Source organism: Oncorhynchus masou, chromosome 30, assembly GCF_036934945.1.
Source record: "Oncorhynchus masou masou isolate Uvic2021 chromosome 30, UVic_Omas_1.1, whole genome shotgun sequence".
Lineage (NCBI taxonomy): Eukaryota > Metazoa > Chordata > Actinopteri > Salmoniformes > Salmonidae > Oncorhynchus > Oncorhynchus masou.
In genome coordinates, this window is record NC_088241.1 from 14779288 (window position 1) to 14797846 (window position 18559).

At 45.4% G+C, this 18559-nt stretch overlaps 1 protein-coding gene and 1 long non-coding RNA gene across 2 annotated transcripts in view; both read left to right on the top strand.

Moving 5' to 3' along the window:
* Positions 1-126: 126 nt before the first annotated feature.
* Positions 127-9169, top strand: LOC135523087 (uncharacterized). Its single transcript, XR_010452766.1, has 4 exons — positions 127-277; positions 6985-7050; positions 8995-9015; positions 9126-9169. It is a non-coding gene; the product is annotated as an uncharacterized LOC135523087 (long non-coding RNA).
* A 3668-nt stretch (positions 9170-12837) lies between these two features.
* Positions 12838-18559, top strand: part of LOC135522117 (proteoglycan 4-like) — a 7820-nt gene continuing 2098 nt past the window's right edge. The window contains exons 1-7 of the mRNA XM_064948098.1: positions 12838-12953; positions 13212-13387; positions 14667-14806; positions 15075-15222; positions 15691-15872; positions 15965-16054; positions 16223-18559. The exon at positions 16223-18559 is cut by the window's right edge and continues 2098 nt beyond it. Coding sequence (XP_064804170.1) covers positions 13228-13387; positions 14667-14806; positions 15075-15222; positions 15691-15872; positions 15965-16054; positions 16223-17116 — 1614 coding nt within the window. The 5' untranslated portion in view covers positions 12838-12953; positions 13212-13227 and the 3' untranslated portion in view covers positions 17117-18559. The remainder of the gene's footprint in view (positions 12954-13211; positions 13388-14666; positions 14807-15074; positions 15223-15690; positions 15873-15964; positions 16055-16222) is intronic.

The following is an 18559-nucleotide window of genomic DNA, read 5'->3' on the forward strand; positions in this document are numbered from 1 at the left end:
AATCGTTGCTTTGCTTGGGGCAATCGAATCCGGTGTTTACCGAGAATAGTCGAGCTGCTCCGACCGAGAGCAAAAACCGACATATTCTGAGCATCTTCAAATGTTCAGCCCCAGTCGTCAAGTGCTGCTCTTGGGGGGCGAGGTTGAGAGGGAGGGTGACGCCAAGAAGGGAGAGAAATACATGCATCAATAGGTTAGGCAACATATTTCTCCTCCAGCAATCCCGTTATAACGTTGCCTACTCTGTCAATACGGAGGAGATAGTGTGAATTTAAAGGTGAGTGAGCTAAAGGGATAATTATTTCTTACGTGTGGTGGATGTGATGAGATTCTCCAAATAAATTCGCCGCCTGGTGCGTGACGGGTTAAATTCTGCAGTTTTTGGTGAGATGCTCGTGAGGGTGTCTGTTGGCTTTCCTGCATATTGAGATGTTAGGTTATAGACGATTATTATCCGATAAGAGCTTTATTTGATGAAAACAGGGCGTGCTTGTTCCGGAGAAGATGAAAGGTGAGACAATTGTCATTAGGTTTCACGTTTATTGGGAGGAACGATTAAACAGACTATGCGCTTCATCGGGATGGTGGTATGATGGGACACGCATTCAATAATGCATTAACATGCTAATTTCCCAGTCTGCTCTACAGAATGCCACACAAGGTGTGCAATCATTAGGCTACACAGGTTGGATAGGCTCGTGCCGGTCCAATGCCTGTCCCTATTTATGACCATTTAGATTAGGCCTATAACCTAATGTAAGACATTGCTTCAGAATTTGAGCCATAGCCTATGATAAGAAAAAATATCTGAAACAATGTAGACTAACAGTGATATGCAATAGGATATGTTATTTGAAATATCCTTGAATATTCCCATCATGGAATGCAATATTTCGCCTTAATTCGCAGTACCTGTTAATTCATGTAGAGATTCATTGTATGACTCAGTTTGGTCCTGGAAGACTATTCATGCATAATCCACATCTAATCAATGTAAATGAGTGGTCTACGGATCCTGTCTCTAATCAGTATATCTTAATATGAAGGACTATTTTTTATTATTAAATGGTTTAGCCTATACTGAATCCTTTATTTTTTAAAGCATCCATCCATTACAAATTGAACGATGTTCTCCTGCAGCCTGTACCGGCGCGCTGCTGCCTCCGATGCTGTGCAGTGTCGCCCCCGCCGCTTATATGTTGATGACATATGGTGGCCTGAGTCTGCGCTGCCTGCATGTTACATTTGCCAACAGTTCAGGTACATGGCAGTACAGTACAGTGCAGTGTGCGCTGCTGGTCATCAGTCATCACCCGATCGCTGTTCAGGGAGGCCTTGGCCTGTATGTCACTGCTATTCAAGACTTTTAATCCTCTGAGGTTTATCTGTTGGGATTTTATGAACACGTGTTTGTCTTGTACAAAGAGGCTTTAATTAAAAGATGTGGGAATATTCCCATGTCTTGTTACTGTTGGTTGGCCATATGTTCTGGTTAAGATAGAAACACCTTACACACCTATTTGTTTTTTCTAATTTGGCACATATATATTTTTATTGGAAGACTGTAAACTGGAAGTGATGCTGATTTATGTATTGCTAGTGCCTGTAATGGCCTATTTTCAACTGTCACAATTAGGAAATGATGAAGCTACATCTCATCTGTGAGTTCTCTTTCTATGTCCTCACTTGAAAGACAATGATGAGTTGAGGATAAGGACACCTCTGATTATCTGACAGGTGAATGCACCTGTCCCCCTTTCATATATGACCTCTGATCTGACAAGATCTGACAGGTGAATGCAATATGGTGTAAACCTGTCCACTCCTTTCATATATAAGAGAGAGAGAGAGACTGATGGAGAGAGAAACTGAGAGGGGGGCTGAGAGATAGAGAAATACAGAGAGAGAGAAAGACAGAGAGAGAGAAATACAGAGAGAGAGAAAGACAGAGAGAGAGAAATACAGAGAGAGAGAAAGACATAGAGTGATTGAGAGAAAGAGAGATAGAGAGAACTACACAGAGAGAGGGGGAGAAAGAGAAATAGAGTGAGATCAGAGAGAGAGATAGAGAAAGACAGAGAGAGACTGATGGAGAGAGAAACTGAGAGGGGGCTGAGAGATAGAGAAATACAGAGAGAGAAAGACAGAGAGAAAGACAGAGATAGAGAAATACAGAGACATGGACCAGAGATAGACAGAGAGAGATAGACATAGAGTGAGAGAGAGAGAGATAGAGATCATATTTTGTAGAGTACTTAAAGAAGGGAAGGCGGTGGATAAATGAAGTGTCAGTCTATGTCTGTGTGATATGAGACCTCATCCATCATCCATTTTGATTTACACAACACTTCCAGGCAGGCAGCCCAGGGCTGCATCTCTACAGTCTAAAGTGGCTTCTTCCCCTTGTCTCCTTTCTTTAATCTGTCTCCTTGCCGCAGGATGGATAAAAGCAATATGGTTGATGGGTATTTTTGGCAATCTGCTTTCACCTATCAAGTAGTTTTACACTCATCAGAGCAGATGAAGGAAAGGAGACAAGGAGGGGAACTTAGGACTATTGAGGTGCAACCATTGTCATTTCAACTAACCAGAAACACATGACCTCCAGTAAACCACCTAAAGTAAACATTCAGCCTGTGTACTGTTCTGTTGGCGCAGTGATACCTTTTGCTTTTCTGACACTTCATGATTTAACATTGTATTTTCTTATGAGGGAGGAGAGGAGGGAAAGAGGGAGAGAGGAAGTGAATATTGGTCATGTGTGTTTGTGCCTACGGGATTTATGGACAAGTGTGTGTGTGTTGTATTGTATATAATGTGTGTGTGTTTGGGGTGTGCATTTCCTTGCAGCCTGACTGGATACTTAGCCTTCATTACAGTGACAGAAGTATTAGGGGATAGATTCACCGACCGCTGGGGTTATGTAAGCCAAGGAGAATGAAGGAAACGATGTGAAGGAATGAAGGACAGACAGAGACATCTTTGTGGGGTTCATGCATCTGCAGCCATTGAAGGCTTTTCCGCCTCTTTAAAGGAGCTCAACAAAGGCCTGTCTATACCTCCTCCTCTCTCCCTTCTCAGTGACCAGAGACTCAGAGGTTGTGTCCCAAATGGCACCCTATTCCCTATATGGTGCCCTACTTTTGATCAGAGCTGTATGGACCCTGGTCAAAAGTAGTGGACTACATAGTGAATATGGTGCCATTTGGGACAAATCCCACATCGCAGATGAAGACAGACACAGTCTTTGAGTTCAGAGTGGGATGCTGCTGGAGCTGAGATTATATAAGATAAGAAGGAGGAGAGGGTGAAAGGGGGCATGAGAGGAGAAAGAGAGAGAGAGAGGGAGGGAGAGAAGGGGAGAAAAGTAGAAAGAGAGGGAAGGACAGAGGAGGCATAGCAGAAATAGAATGAGAAATAAAGAGAGATAAGAGAGGGATAGAGAGAGTGGCATGAGGCAGAACAGGAAATAGAATGAGAAATAAAGAGAGATAAGAGAGGGATAGAGAGAGTGGCATGAGGCAGAACAGGAAATAGAATGAGAAATAAAGAGAGATAAGAGAGGGATAGAGAGAGTGGCATGAGGCAGAACAGGAAATAGAATGAGAAATAAAGAGAGAGAAGAGAGGGATAGAGAGAGTGGCATGAGGCAGAACAGGAAATAGAATGAGAAATAAAGAGAGATGAGAGGGATAGAGAGAGTGGCATGAGGCAGAACAGGAAATAGAATGAGAAATAAAGAGAGAGAGTGACAGATAGAGCAGTCTAGGTGAATAGGTGACAGAAAGAGAGAGAGATACAGAAAGAGGAAGAGAGGAAAAGAGGGAGGGAGGGAGTGAAGGATAGCAGATGGTCCAGTCCGGCAGCCCATGGTTAAAAGCCCAAAGGAGAGGAGGCATGTTTTTGTGTGTGTGTGTGTGTGTGTGTGTGTGTGTGTGTCACTGTAAACCCAGTGAGGCGAGCACCAGGGTGTTGTTTCCTTTACAGAAAAACATGTCAAATTTGTCCTAAAAGCACGTCTGACTCGCATGTCTGCGTTTTGATTAGTCAACATGTAAAAAAATGTATGTGAAATGTCACAGGTGTTTGAAAACTACATGTTTGACTCATGTGAATGTTTTTATTTTACATGTGACACCTTTCACGTGATTCCTAAACCACGTGTTTTATCACATGTTCCTTTCACGTGTGGTTTTTGTATTTTTTTTGTAAGGTTTCTGGCCCCAAACGATTCGAAAAATAATTTTTTCCTCCTTAAATGGAGTAGAAGATCTTAGATTTTCTGCTTTACAGGTCCTCTAAAAACAACAGTGCAGATAATTCCCCTTATGTGCTGTAGTAACACAAAGATATGAACATGTTTCACATGCCTGTGTTCACACATTATGATATAACATCAAATCCAATTTGATTTGTCACATGCACCAAATACAACAGTGAAATGCTGAATACAACAGGTGTAGACCTTACAGTGAAATATTTACTTACAAGCCCTTAACCAACAATGCAGTTTTAAGAAAAGACATGTTCTTATTACCATGTAATTCTTCAGTAATAAGAACACAGCAAGGTGTTCCCAACGTCCCCAACGTCATGTCCCAGGCAGAATCAGCCTATACAGACAGAACATGGCTGTACCAATGGGTCACAACTGATGTGTGGTTGTTGCTGGTGTTGTCTAAGGGACCCTCTCCTCTGGGGCTCCACTGTGTCCTGTCTTTTGGTTCAGATTTAATAAAATGACTGTGCTTTCAGGCTATGATAGTGGCTCGGCTCTCTGCCCAGTGCAGGGTGTAAGAGTCTGGGAGAGAGAGAAACAGAGAGAGGAGAAGATTAGATAAGAGTATCTTGTAGCAGAGAGAGATAGATGGTGGTTGTGGAATTATGACATTATCACATGCTAATTGTCCTCATTAACAAATGAGAGCAGCAGGTTTTTGCCCCTGCCAACAGATCAGGTCTCTGCAGATGGCTTAATGCTTCCTGCTTTGTACACACATTCTCTCTCTCTCTCTCTCTCTCTCTCTCTCTCTCTCTCTCTCTCTCTCTCTCTCTCTCTCTCTCTCTTTCACACACACACACACACACACACACACACACACACACACACACACACACACACACACACACACACACACACGCACACACACACACACGCACACACACACAATTTCCACTTTGAAATTTCAGACTTGATTTTCACTTTCAAAAAATTTATCAACCCCTACAAAAATGTCCATTCATTTTAATCCACAAAATAATTCACATTTCATGTTGCTGCAGGATTATTTTACAGCTGTAGAAACCTGGCTGAAATTAAGATCATCTATATATTCAGGTTTTAAATTCCCTTGTCTGTCAAACCCTCTAGTCGGTATGAATGAAGAGGACAGGACAGAAAAGCCCTGACTAGTTCTTCCCTTGATGTCTCTCATCTGTAGTCACACCTCACCCAGAGGCTGCTCAGATCATCATAACGCTCTCAATGCTCTAATTCATCAGAATTCTCCCAGACTCAGCACATTTTGAGACACACACACACACACACACACACACACACACACACACACACACACACACACACACACACACACACACACACACACACACACACACACACACGCATGCGAGCACACAGACAAGTACACAAACACATTTCCCTCTTCTCAAGGTCCTGAGGAAGGAAAGGGTGGATCTCTGTTTGAAACCCAGCCAAGCAATTACCCAGATCCCCCCCCAGTCCCAATTACCATTCATTATTCAAAGGCTGTTTTAATTCAGGCATGTTCACTGACACCTAATCAATATACCAATCCCTTTCTGGGATCCAGTGGGAGCCTATGGCGTCCTTGGTTGGATTATCCTGGAACCAAACAGACTCAAACAGGCCAAAACGGGTAGGACTAACCTGAACTTGTCCAATAAGAAACACTCCTTTTCTTTGCAAAACTTTTCTGTTGCGAAACATTTTGCTACGGTGAGCACTAATGAATAGACCCCTAGTTTAATAACTCAAACAAGCTCTAATGTGCCTTTAAAGGGTAGGGATTATGACAAATAATTGTCACACCCTGGCCATAGAGAGGCTTTTATTTTCTATTTTGGTTAGGCCAGGGTGTGACTAGGGTGGGCATTCTAGTTTCTTTATTTCTATGTTTTCTATTTCTTTGTGTTTGGCCGGGTGTGGTTCTCAATCAGAGGCAGCTGTCTATCGTTGTCCCTGATTGAAAATCATACTTAGGCAGCTTTTTCCCACCTGTGTTTTGTGGGTAATGGTTTTCTGTTTAGTACCTGACAGGACTGTTTCGTTTATTTACATTGTTATTTTGTTCTAGTGTTCAGTTTAATAAAATCATGAACACTTGCTGCGCTTTGGTCCGATTCTTCCTCATCAGATGATGACCGTTACAAGAATAGGTTGTTGTTGCAATAAGTTCATGTATATTTCAATCTTAAAGCCCCACTTGCTTGCAGCTTGGTAGTGTAAATCAACAATTGAATTGGGAACCATTTACTGGTCTGGTGGATTGTGTTCATGATGGAAGGGGGAAAAGATGTATTTTTTCAACGATATCAGAGACACACACACACACACACACACACACACACACACACACACACACACACACACACACACTGCATTCACTCCTCTGGTGAAGTCAGACAAGCTAAGTGATCCTAAAGACATCCTCTCGGCTCCACTTCATGCGATGATGTCACCATGAGATGATGTCACCACCACAACATTCTATCATTATCTATGAATTAGCTAAGGGAGCACCTCCCTCACCTACACCCAGACAAACACAATCAGATGGAGAAACAGAAAGAACAACTGAGGGAGGAGAAGAGGATGTAGAGGTGACAGAGAGAGAGAGAGATGGAGTGGCATTCTCTTCCAATGTGCCACTTATCAAACACCATTTTTGTTTGTACTCTATCTTTCCTTTATCTTATCTTCCCTTCATCTCTCCTTCTTTCCAGAGCCAGGAGATCTGATGAAGATGAAGACAGTCAGTGTGGTGGTGCTGAGCTTGCTGCTCTGCTCAGGTACGTCGTGTTCAGAGTACTGTGTGTCCAGAACAGTGTGTGTCCAGAACAGTGTGTGTGTCCAGAGTAGTGTGTGTGTCCAGAGTAGTGTGTGTTTCCAGAGTAGTGTGTGTGTCCAGAGTAGTGTGTGTTTCCAGAGTAGTGTGTGTTTCCAGAGTAGTGTGTGTTTCCAGAGTAGTGTGTGTGTCCAGAGTAGTGTGTGTGTGTCCAGAGTAGTGTGTGTGTGTCCAGAGTAGTGTGTGTCCAGAGTAGTGTGTGTGTCCAGAGTAGTGTGTGTGTCCAGAGTAGTGTGTGTGTGTCCAGAGTAGTGTGTGTGTGTCCAGAGTAGTGTGTGTGTGTGTCCAGAGTAGTGTGTGTGTCCAGAACAGTGTGTGTGTCCAGAGTAGTGTGTGTCCAGATCAGTGTGTGTGTGTGTGTGTGTGTGTGTCCAGAGTAGTGTGTGTGTCCAGAGTAGTGTGTGTGTCCAGATCAGTGTGTGTGTCCAGAGTAGTGTGTGTGTCCAGAGTAGTGTGTGTGTCCAGAGTAGTGTGTGTGTCCAGAGTAGTGTGTGTGTCCAGAGTAGTGTGTGTGTCCAGAACAGTGTGTGTGTCCAGAGTAGTGTGTGTGTCCAGAAAGTGTGTGTGTCCAGAGTAGTGTGTGTCCCCAGAGTAGTGTGTGTGTCCAGAGTAGTGTGTGTGTCCAGATAAGTGTGTGTGTCCAGAACAGTGTGTGTGTCCAGAGTAGTGTGTGTGTCCAGAGTAGTGTGTGTGTCCAGAGTAGTGTGTGTGTCCAGAGTAGTGTGTGTGTCCAGAGTAGTGTGTGTTTCCAGAGTAGTGTGTGTGTCCAGAACAGTGTGTGTGTCCAGAGTAGTGTGTGTCCAGAGTAGTGTGTGTGTCCAGAACAGTGTGTGTGTCCAGAGTAGTGTGTGTGTCCAGAGTAGTGTGTGTGTCCAGAGTAGTGTGTGTGTCCAGAGTAGTGTGTGTGTGTCCAGAGTAGTGTGTGTGTGTCCAGAGTAGTGTGTGTGTGTCCAGAGTAGTGTGTGTGTCCAGAACAGTGTGTGTGTCCAGAGTAGTGTGTGTCCAGATCAGTGTGTGTGTGTGTGTGTGTGTGTCCAGAGTAGTGTGTGTGTCCAGAGTAGTGTGTGTGTCCAGATAAGTGTGTGTGTCCAGAACAGTGTGTGTGTCCAGAGTAGTGTGTGTGTCCAGAGCAGTGTGTGTGTCCAGAGTAGTGTGTGTGTCCAGAGTAGTGTGTGTGTGTCCAGAGTAGTGTGTGTGTCCAGAGTAGTGTGTGTGTCCAGAACAGTGTGTGTGTCCAGATAGTGTGTGTGTCCAGATCAGTGTGTGTGTCCAGAGTAGTGTGTGTGTCCAGAGTAGTGTGTGTGTCCAGAGTAGTGTGTGTGTCCAGAACAGTGTGTGTGTCCAGAGTAGTGTGTGTGTCCAGAGTAGTGTGTGTGTCCAGAGTAGTGTGTGTGTCCAGAGTAGTGTGTGTGTCCAGAGTAGTGTGTGTGTCCAGAGTAGTGTGTGTGTCCAGAGTAGTGTGTGTGTCCAGATAAGTGTGTGTGTCCAGATAAGTGTGTGTGTCCAGAGTAGTGTGTGTGTCCAGAGTAGTGTGTGTGTCCAGAGTAGTGTGTGTGTCCAGAGTAGTGTGTGTGTCCAGAGTAGTGTGTGTGTCCAGAGTAGTGTGTGTGTCCAGAGTAGTGTGTGTGTCCAGAGTAGTGTGTGTGTCCAGAGTAGTGTGTGTTTCCAGAGTAGTGTGTGTGTCCAGATAAGTGTGTGTGTCCAGAGTAGTGTGTGTGTCCAGAGTAGTGTGTGTGTCCAGAGTAGTGTGTGTGTCCAGAGTAGTGTGTGTGCGTCCAGATCAGTGTGTGTGTGTATAGTTATCGGTCATATATCTAACATATTTGATGAATTACATTTCTCTGCATAAATATGAAATATCACCAACCTCTTTTCACTTTGTCCGTAGCTCTGTCAGCCCCTTTGAAAGGTAAGCATCCCTGCCATCTGTTATCAATGCATCATTAGTTATGATATAGTACTAAGCTTTGTGATGCATTCCTGTGGAAATGTTAAACATACCCTCCCACCACCTCCCAGGTAAAGAAGACTCCCAGAAGACCATGTTCTTTGGGGAGAACATCTGTGTGTCCTGGCTGCAGAGGTTTGTTCCAGCCCAGTAGTGCCAAGTGTCCGGGGTAGTGGTGGTCCTGATGTGGGGTGGGTCCAGATCAGTGTGTGTGTGTAAGCTTAACAGTCAGTCAGTCATGATCTAACATATTTGAGGGGGAATTACATTTCTCTGCATAAATATGAAAGGTCACCATCACACTCATTTTCACTTGGGGTCCGAGGAGGGGTTGGAAAAGGTAAGTTGTCTCTGGGAGGGGGTTGGATCAAGCATCAGTTGTTATGGGAGGGGGTTAAGAAGGATGTTGTCCTGGGAGGGGGTTGGAAGAAGGACCCTTGTCTCTCCCAGGGGGGTTGGAAGACTCCCAGAAGACCATGTTCTTGGGGGGGGTTGGAAGAAGGAAAGTTGTCTCTGGGAGGGGGTTGGTTCCAGCCCAGTAATGTCCTGGGGGGTTGGAAGAAGGAAAGTTGTCTCTGGGTGGGGGTTGGAAGGAAAGTTGTCTCTGGGAGGGGGTTCAACAGAAGCTCAGTTGTCTCTGGGAGGGGGGTGAAGGGGGAAAGTGGTCTCTGGGAGGGGGTTGGAAGCCGGAAGAGTTGTCTCTGGGACGCGGGGTTGGAAGAGGTATGGGGTCTCTGAGGAGGGGGTTGGAAGAAGGAAAGTTGTCTCTGGGAGGGGGTTGGAAGAAGGAAAGTTGTCTCTGGGAGGGGGTTGGAAGAAGGAAAGTTGTCTCTGGGAGGGGGGTTGGAAGAAGGAAAGTTGTCTCTGGGAGGGGGGTTGGAAGAAGGAAAGTTGTCTCTGGGAGGGGGGTTGGAAGAAGGAAAGATGCTCTCTGGTAGGAAGGTTGGAAGTAGGAAAGTTGCTCTCTGGGAGGAGGGCTGGAAGTAGGAAAGATGCTCTCTGGGAGGAAGGTTGGAAGTAGGAAAGTTGCTCTCTGGGAGGAGGGCTGGAAGTAGGAAAGATACTCTCTGGGAGGAAGGTTAGAAGTAGGAAAGATGCTCTCTGGGAGGAAGGTTGGACGGTTGGAAGACCTTCATCGTCAGAAACCATAGTTTGCACACCCATGGTCCCTGGTTAAAAGTTCTAAATAGGTCATTTAGTGCCATTTGGGATGCAGACATACTGTGCGTTTTACATTGAGTTTTGGAGTCTTGACTCCAAATCATTAGGACTAAATTGATATTGGTGTTCTCTCTCAAACATGCTGCCCTGCTACCGTGGCTGTGTGCGCTTCAAATCATCTGTCTGTCTCAGTCTAGACACAGCTTGTTTCCGCTCATTCCGTGATTTAATCATGTTGTCAGTTCGGTCAACAGGCCAAGCCTTTTACAGCTACAGATGAGCACTGCTGTATTAGTGTAGTACATCCCTATTGGCTAGTGCAGCAGCAATGTTCTGAACAGCACTAAGTATCTGACTGTAATGGGATGAGGAAGACCCCGTTTGTGTCCCAAATGGCACCATAATCTCTATACAGTGCACTACTTTTGACCAGGGCCATATAGGGGCTCCAAGTGGCGTTGCGGTCTAAGGCACTGGATCTCAGTGCAAGAGTCGTTACAGCAGTCCCTGGTTTGAATCCAGGCTGCATCACAACCGGCCGTGATTTGAAGTCCCATAGGGCGGCCCAGCGTCGTCCGGGTTTGGCCGGGGTATGCCGTCATTGTTCTTAAATGAGGGGAAACAGATACACACAGTCAGAGAGGAATGATGACTCGGTGATGCTGAGAAGACTGAGCTTTGCTCTGTGTCGTGTCTTTGGCTGTGCCGGATTAAGTGATATGACATTCTATTCTATAAAATAATTTCTCCGTAATTAATATTACCTGATTGAGCTAATCATGTAAATGCAATTAACTAGAGAGTCGGGGCACCATGGAATAATATTTATAGAGCTGTTATCTTCCAAATAAACTCTTAAAGACCTAGTAATATTTTACATCAATAGCAGTCAATATCAATCATCATCTTAATTCAGTCTCATCTGAAAGTTGTAAATGATTGGTTCTCTGCACAAACCCTGGCTAACAAGTTGAATCAGCAATACAAAATTGGGTTTAATTATTTATTTACCAAATACCTAACTAATCACACAGAATTACACATACACATAATTAATTCATAACTTGATTACAAATGACATCATAAAGGAAAACATCCCTGGCGGGCGGAACAGATATGACAGCTGGTTACAAAAGAGTGGGAAGACTGAGGGACAAAGGGCGAAGCTGTGCTATCGTAAATACAGAATCTTATGCATTCTAAATTACCGCCCATTTGGAAAAGGAAAATGCAATAAATATTTACTCTGAGCTGCGCTTCAACAGGTTGGTGGTAGATGGAAGGCCTTGTTGCCAAACCGAGTCCTTTGAAGAATGTCTCTGGTTTTCAATTGAATACGTTGTAGTAACGTTGTTGTGTGGTAGACGGGATACTCTGTCTGTTCCTTCCTAACCTGCGTTTGCAGCTGCGGTTGCTAACTCAACGGCTAGGAGGTATCACTTCTGTAGTGAATAAGAGTTCAAAGTTCATACCATTCGCAACCAAAGCTCACGCTGATGTTGGCTTCGTTCTGCAGTTATTATCTGAACCATTGGACCGTCGTCCTCACATCCTCAGAACAGGAGGTTATATTGTCGTCAAGGCTTAATATAGGAGGGAGAAAAGGCGTGTTTAAAAAGTTTTATAGCCCATGTCCCTTCACAGAGGCAGGCCACTGATTGAGCAGAGCCCTACCTTATGAAAACCCAAATCTCACATTTTAGAAGCTAAAATCACATTTCATCCCATCCGTAGTAGAATAATTTCATATTCAAACACTTTAATTAAACAACAATTCCATGTGAATCCGATAACTCTGATGTGTAGACTTTCCACTGTAGAGTTTATATCATCTTATCATTGATGAGAATGTTTCAGATGACAACTGAACTGACATCATATTCATTAAGTACCACTGCATATGTTCAATTGGTCGGATTACCAGAATATAGTTCATTTCCCTCCACCTTCTGATGTTCCCAGAATCTCTATGTTACATCAGTAGGGTAGAGAGAGGAAAAGGGGGAAGAGGTATTTATGACTGTCATAAACCTACCCCCAGGCCAACGTCATGACATCTGCATGGATTGGCATTCCAGACTGTCTATATTGCAGTCACACTGCACGTAACAACTAATGGTTTTATACCATGTCATTGACTTTGCAGTCGTGCATCAGAATGCTATATCAGTTGATGCAGTTGTCTGATATCAAATGATGCATTTAACTGTGTGGAGCTGGCTAGCTGTGTGGAGCTGGCTAGCTGTGTGGAGCCTTGACAGCGTCATATGGAGTTAACAGTGTGTGGAGAGGAGGTGTGTGTAGTTAACAGCGTGTTTCATACACCAGGCAGTAATTATGCAGCTATTTAACCACCCCATCCGTCCGTTCATCCCTCCCATCCGTCCATCCCTGTTGTTTTCCTTCTATCTTTATCCTCCTTTTCTCTCTCTTGTTCTTCTCCTCTCTGTCATTCTCTTCTGTTTTCCTCACATGGTTCTCTCTCATTCTTTTGTCTTCCCTTTCTGTTTCTCTCTCTCTGTTTCTCTCTTGTCCTCCCCTTTTATACCTTCATTTCCTTCTCTTGCTCTCTGTATCTAACTGTCCCTGCCTCTCCCACCCCTTTCTCTGTATTTTAGACTGTTCCAACGAGCAGAACATTAAGTATGGGGAGAACTACCACATCCAGCTGGTGGGGGTGGAGGCTCCATCACCCTGGAGTATAGGCCCAGTTCTGTGGAGGCCAACCTGACCTCCAGGTACAGTTGTTTCTCTGTCAAAATGTAAACTTCTCTGCTTTCCGCAAAGGAGGATTTACTGTCTCCCATCAACATTGATTATCACGATGTTGTGGTTATTGCGATAATATCATGGAATCGTGATACTGTGATACTATTGTGGCTGTCATGATGATAATTATCGTTAATTATCGTTACATTATGTCATTCTGTTATTCTGATCAATAGCATGACTGTTTTGATAGCAAGTTCTATCATGGTTCTCCATTAACCCTCCAGGCCGCCCCTGGTGCTGATGACCCGAGGAGGGCCCTCCAGAGACGGGTACCAGGGGCGCCTGAGTGTCAACGAGCACCGGATCACCCTCAACACTGTGACAGGCGCCGATGAGGGAAGCTACACCGTCAGAGACACGAACCTGAAGATCATGAGGAAGGTCTGCCTAAATGTCAAAGGTACATTTGTTTTCATCCTCCCTCTACCTTCTGTGGCCAACCTTGACCTTGGCTTTTCTGTCTTTTTTTCCAACCTGCTGCAAGTTCGCTGTAATGTTAGTCATCAATGGGTTTAAAGATGGAATCCGCAGTAGGGAATCAGTGCCACGATCCTCCCCAGCGCTGTTGTTATTGTATTTGTTTTGTTTGGCAAAGCAGAGGTTAGGAGCGCTGCACAACCTGGTAAAACATTTGCAGTACATATTCTGCTCTTCTATCACACGTGCAATAATGTCAGAGGGGAAAAAACTGTGGTTTTTTGCAGTAACTTCTTCTTTGTTGTAATATTGCAAACAGACGTGGCAGTTTCACCATTAAGAATTGCAGCTTTAAATGGATGTGATTTTCTGAAGTGAGTTATCTATTCTGCGTATTGTGTTCGAAAATGTTTTGTTTGTTAAATGCCCCCTCTCGCTTTTCCCCCCTCCCTCTGGATCTCCTTCTCTTCCCGCCTTTTAATTCCTCTCTTTTGTCTCTCTCTTCCTCTCTTCTCTCACTCTCTCTTTATCTCTCTTCTTCTCTTCTCTCTGTCTCTCTCTCCCATTCTGTCTCCCTCTCCCTATGTCTCTGTCTCTCTCTGTCTCTCTCTCTCTCTGTCTCTCTCTGTCTGTCTCTCTCTCCCTCTGTCTCTCTCTCCCTCTGTCTCTGTCTCTGTCTCTCCCTCTGTCTCTGTCTCTCTCTCTGTCCCTCTGTCTCTGTCTCTCTCTCCCTCTGTCTCTGTCTCTCTCTTTGTCCCTCTGTCTCTGTCTCTGTCTCTCTCTCTGTCCCTCTGTCTCTCTCTCCCTCTGTCTCTGTCTCTCTCTCTGTCCCTCTGTCTCTGTCTCTCTCTCCCTCTGTCTCTGTCTCTGTCTCTCTCTCCCTCTGTCTCTGTCTCTGTCTCTCTCTCTGTCCCTCTGTCTCTGTCTCTCTCTCCCTCTGTCTCTGTCTCTGTCTCTCTCTCCCTCTGTTTCTGTCTCTGTCTCTCTCTCTGTCCCTCTGTCTCTGTCTCTCTCTCCCTCTGTCTCTCTCTGTCCCTCTGTCTCTGTCTCTCTCTCCCTCTGTCTCTCTCTGTCTCTCTCTCTGTCCCTCTGTCTCTGTCTCTCTCTCCCTCTGTCTCTGTCTCTCTCTCTGTCCCTCTGTCTCTCTCTCCCTCTGTCTCTGTCTCTGTCTCTCTCTCTCTCTCTGTCCCTCTGTCTCTGTCTCTCTCTCCCTCTGTCTCTGTCTCTGTCTCTGTCTCTCTCTCTGTCCCTCTGTCTCCCAGAACACCAGAACTTTGTGAAGCTGCCGTACGCTGGCACTCTGAAGATCAACCTGATTCTGAATGCCTCCATGGTGCGTCTGTTCTACACGCCAGACTACGACTTAAAAACCAGACAGATCCTGGACGGGGGACAGTTAACGGTACTGGAACGGCTGATTTAAAATCACTCAAATACTACCCTAATGTTACTCCCTGTAGCGCACTGTGGGGTGGTAATAATACATTATCACTTATATGTGCTTATGAAAAGTCTTATAATGCATTATACCTGTTGGCTTGAAGTAAACTGTTACCAAACATTTATATCCAAGTGATTTACTTTTATTTGCCAATAATAAAAGTTGTCTTACAATGTTGAAGTAAAGTGATTGAACTTTTGAACCGACCATGGCTCTTGGTTGATGTTAGGTGCCAGCAGACCTGGATCTGGTGGGGCGGATCTCTCTGGATCCGTCTGTGGTCATCCTGAACCAGGTCAAGGCCAGCGACGTCGGACAGTTCAAGGTCACGGACATACTGGGGTTTCCTGTGTCCAACGTCTACCTGGAAGTGGAGGGTGAGGAAAGGGGGATGAAGGGAGGAGAGGCGAACAGAGGAGAGGAGGAGAGAGGGATGGGAGGATGAAGGAGATGGAGAGGGGGATGGATGGGTGGAGTTGGCCAGCTCAGGGTCATCGACCAACTGGAAACCAATCGGGTGTCTTACGTCTATCAGGTGGTGGAGGGTGAGGAGATGGGAGGGTCAGGGGTTGGAATGTCAATGATGTACTGATACCAAGAATCATTTATTAACATTATCTCTCCTTTCCTCCCTTCACCTCTTTCTCCTCTCGCCTGTCTCCTCCTCACCCCCTCTCCTCTCTCCCGCTTCTATCTCCTCTCCCTTTATCTCTCTCTCTTCTCTGTGTATCTCTCACCTCCTCTGTCTCTCCCCTATCTCCCCTTCACCACACTCCCCCTCTATATTCTCTCCCTCCCCTCTTTCTCCCTTCTGCCTACTCTCCCTTCCCCTCCCCTCTCTCCAGCCTACAAGCTGCCGTCCCTCTACGTGGCAATCATAGCACTGGTGGGCTTCCTGGTCCTCCTGCTGTTGGTGTGTCTGCTGTCCTGCCTGGTCAAGCAGAAGAAGAGGGCTGCCAAGGCCCGAGCCATCGAGAAGATTGCCCAAAACGCAGGCAAGGAGGACGAGGGAGATGCCTTCAGACAGGTACCACACAGACAGAGACACTGGTGATGTCTCAAATGGCACCCTGTTCCCTATATGATGCTCAGCACTTGACATGTATGTGTGGTTTCCAGGTGGTGAAGAACATTACTCAGTTTGAGGAGTCTATAGCCCAGTCCATCGACATCACAGAGAAGTCTCAGAGCACTGAGGTGGACATTAAAGTAAGTATTAGTGAAGCAGTGGTTATTTCTGTCGAGTTGAGGGAATTAATGATAACAACGGAAGGGGAATACTGTCAAAATAGCTGTTAATATGTCCTTGCTCTTCCTCACCTTCTCTCCTGTCTTCACCCTGACCTCGACCCTCTGACCTCTGTGTGTTGACTGCAGGGTCTGGAGGTGTCATCCAAGGAGGTGGCATGTGGTAACCTGGAGACCAGTGACTCAGGGGTGGAGTTTAACACCACTGGCCTCCCATTGGACACTGACACTGACGTCCCTGACCAGATTCCAGAATCAGAGGCTGAGACTGAGAGTGTTGCCTTCGTCCCAGAAACCAAGCCAAGCCCACCCCCGGTTACCAAACCTAGCCCGGTTCCCAAAATCAACAAAATCCCTGAACCAGCTCCTGAACCAAAGTTGACCATAACCAAACCCGTTGAGACCAAACTCAGCCCAATCCCAAGCCCGGTCTCCAAGCAGGCTCCAAGCCCCATTGCCAAAACACCTGAACCAGCCAAAACTCCTGAACCGAAAATACCTGAATTGAAAACACCTGAACCAACCAAAACTCCTGATTTGAAAACTCCTGAGCCGAAAACACCTGAATTGAAAACACCTGAACCAGCCAAAACACCTATTGCTGTGTCTCCAAGCCCGGTGTCCCCTAAGCCAACCCCACCCCTGACCCCTGTCTCCAAACCAACTGCACCCCAACCATCAACCCCCGAACCCGCCAAGCTGGTGACACCAGCCCCCGAACTCCCCAAGCCGGTGACACCAACCCCGGAATCCCAAAAGCCTGTGACACCAATCCAGACTCCGACCCCAACTCCAATGCTGAGCCCTGAACCTGCTCCGACCACCAATGGCACACCCGAACCACCAGCACCTGAATCCAAACCTAACACTGCTCTGGCCCCAGTGGGTCTGATCGAAAGTCCTGTCGCCAAGGCAACCCCGCCTAAAACCCCTGAGGTGGAGGTGACCGCCCCAAGTAGTCCAGCCCTTGAGGCCAAAATGGACGCCCCAGCTGAGGAAAACAACGCCACCACCGCAACCTGAGAACAGTCCCTGCACTCCTCCAAGGGATACCCCACAGATTCATTATCCTATTCTCCTCCACCACTGTAGACAGACAATCGAACACCCCCCTTACCAAATAAGGAAGAAATCACTGCTACTATCGAGGCTGGGACTTAGATTTAACACTTCTAATGCTCAAACATGCTGTAGTTTGTTATGATAGCTAACTCACCTGTACCTAACATTAACATTATCTTTGAGATACTTTTTTCAATTCACAGATACTTTTCACAAGATAGGAAATATAAGCAAGCGAGTCCATTTTGTCAGACGTTTTAGCTGTTGTTGTTTCTTTTTTACATTTCTATGCTGCATACTCTTTTTTAGTGTGTAAACTAGAGCATGACTGCCGGTCTGCCAACAAAATCAGTTGCAGAGTTTACAAGTAAAATGTTAAACCTAGCTACTTTAGATATGTTTTATTTTGAGGTGTGCAGAATGGTTCCACACCCTTTTACAAAGATATAGGAACTTTAAAATGGCAAGTGAACATGACTCAATCTAATTCAACTACATCTATGACCACCTACTCCATTTGTGGAATGATAAAACCTTTGATGATGCCTGCTCTAATCTCAGCATGTGGAAAAACAGATCAAAACGAAAGCACGAACAGCTCGTAAATTTGCAACGGACATTTTTTAAATCTCATATGATGAAACCAATGACATGATTTAGCCCCCCCAAGGACTTATAAAAGTGACAATGACATAACGTTCTCGTCAAACTGGATGAATTTAAATCAACTTTCTATCAAACTGGACTGGATTCCTTCAATCCCCTTGTGACATTCTCTATACGTTTTCCTGAAACCTGGGAATCCGAGAATCTGGAATTTTCCTGCTGGTCCTCTGCCGTCCTATAGAAACATCTAGAACGCTTGAATGATGAAACATCCTGATACAAATGAGCATGGCATTATCCCAGCAACACTAATACCTGAATGCTGAACTCTAACATCAATACCTTCTGCTAAACTAAGTCTAACTTTTGTTTAAAATGGATGTTTCATGTGATTGTGCTCCCAACTACTTGAGAGGCTGTATTGGTTATAAGGTGTTGGCCAACTCTGACTGTCCCAGTGGATCTCTAGAATCAGATTAATCGAAGAGAAAGAGCTTGTTTTGATCCTTGACCTCACCACAGGACCTGAAGACCCCAAGGACACACCTCAGCACTTTAAGCAATCCCCAGTGAATCTTGGGAAATGTAGTGCTGATTGTTATTCTGCTGACTACAACTATGAGAGTGGGAGAGGGAGAAGAGGAGGGGTCTGGTGAGTGATGTCATTGGCTTAGTCCTAACATTTAAAAAAGGAATTCTCCCTCCTCGATGTTCACTTCTGTCCTTCCTTCTGTCCTTCCTTCCTTCTGTACTCCCTCTTTTCCTTCCTCTCTTGCTTGCAGCAGGTGGTGAAGTACA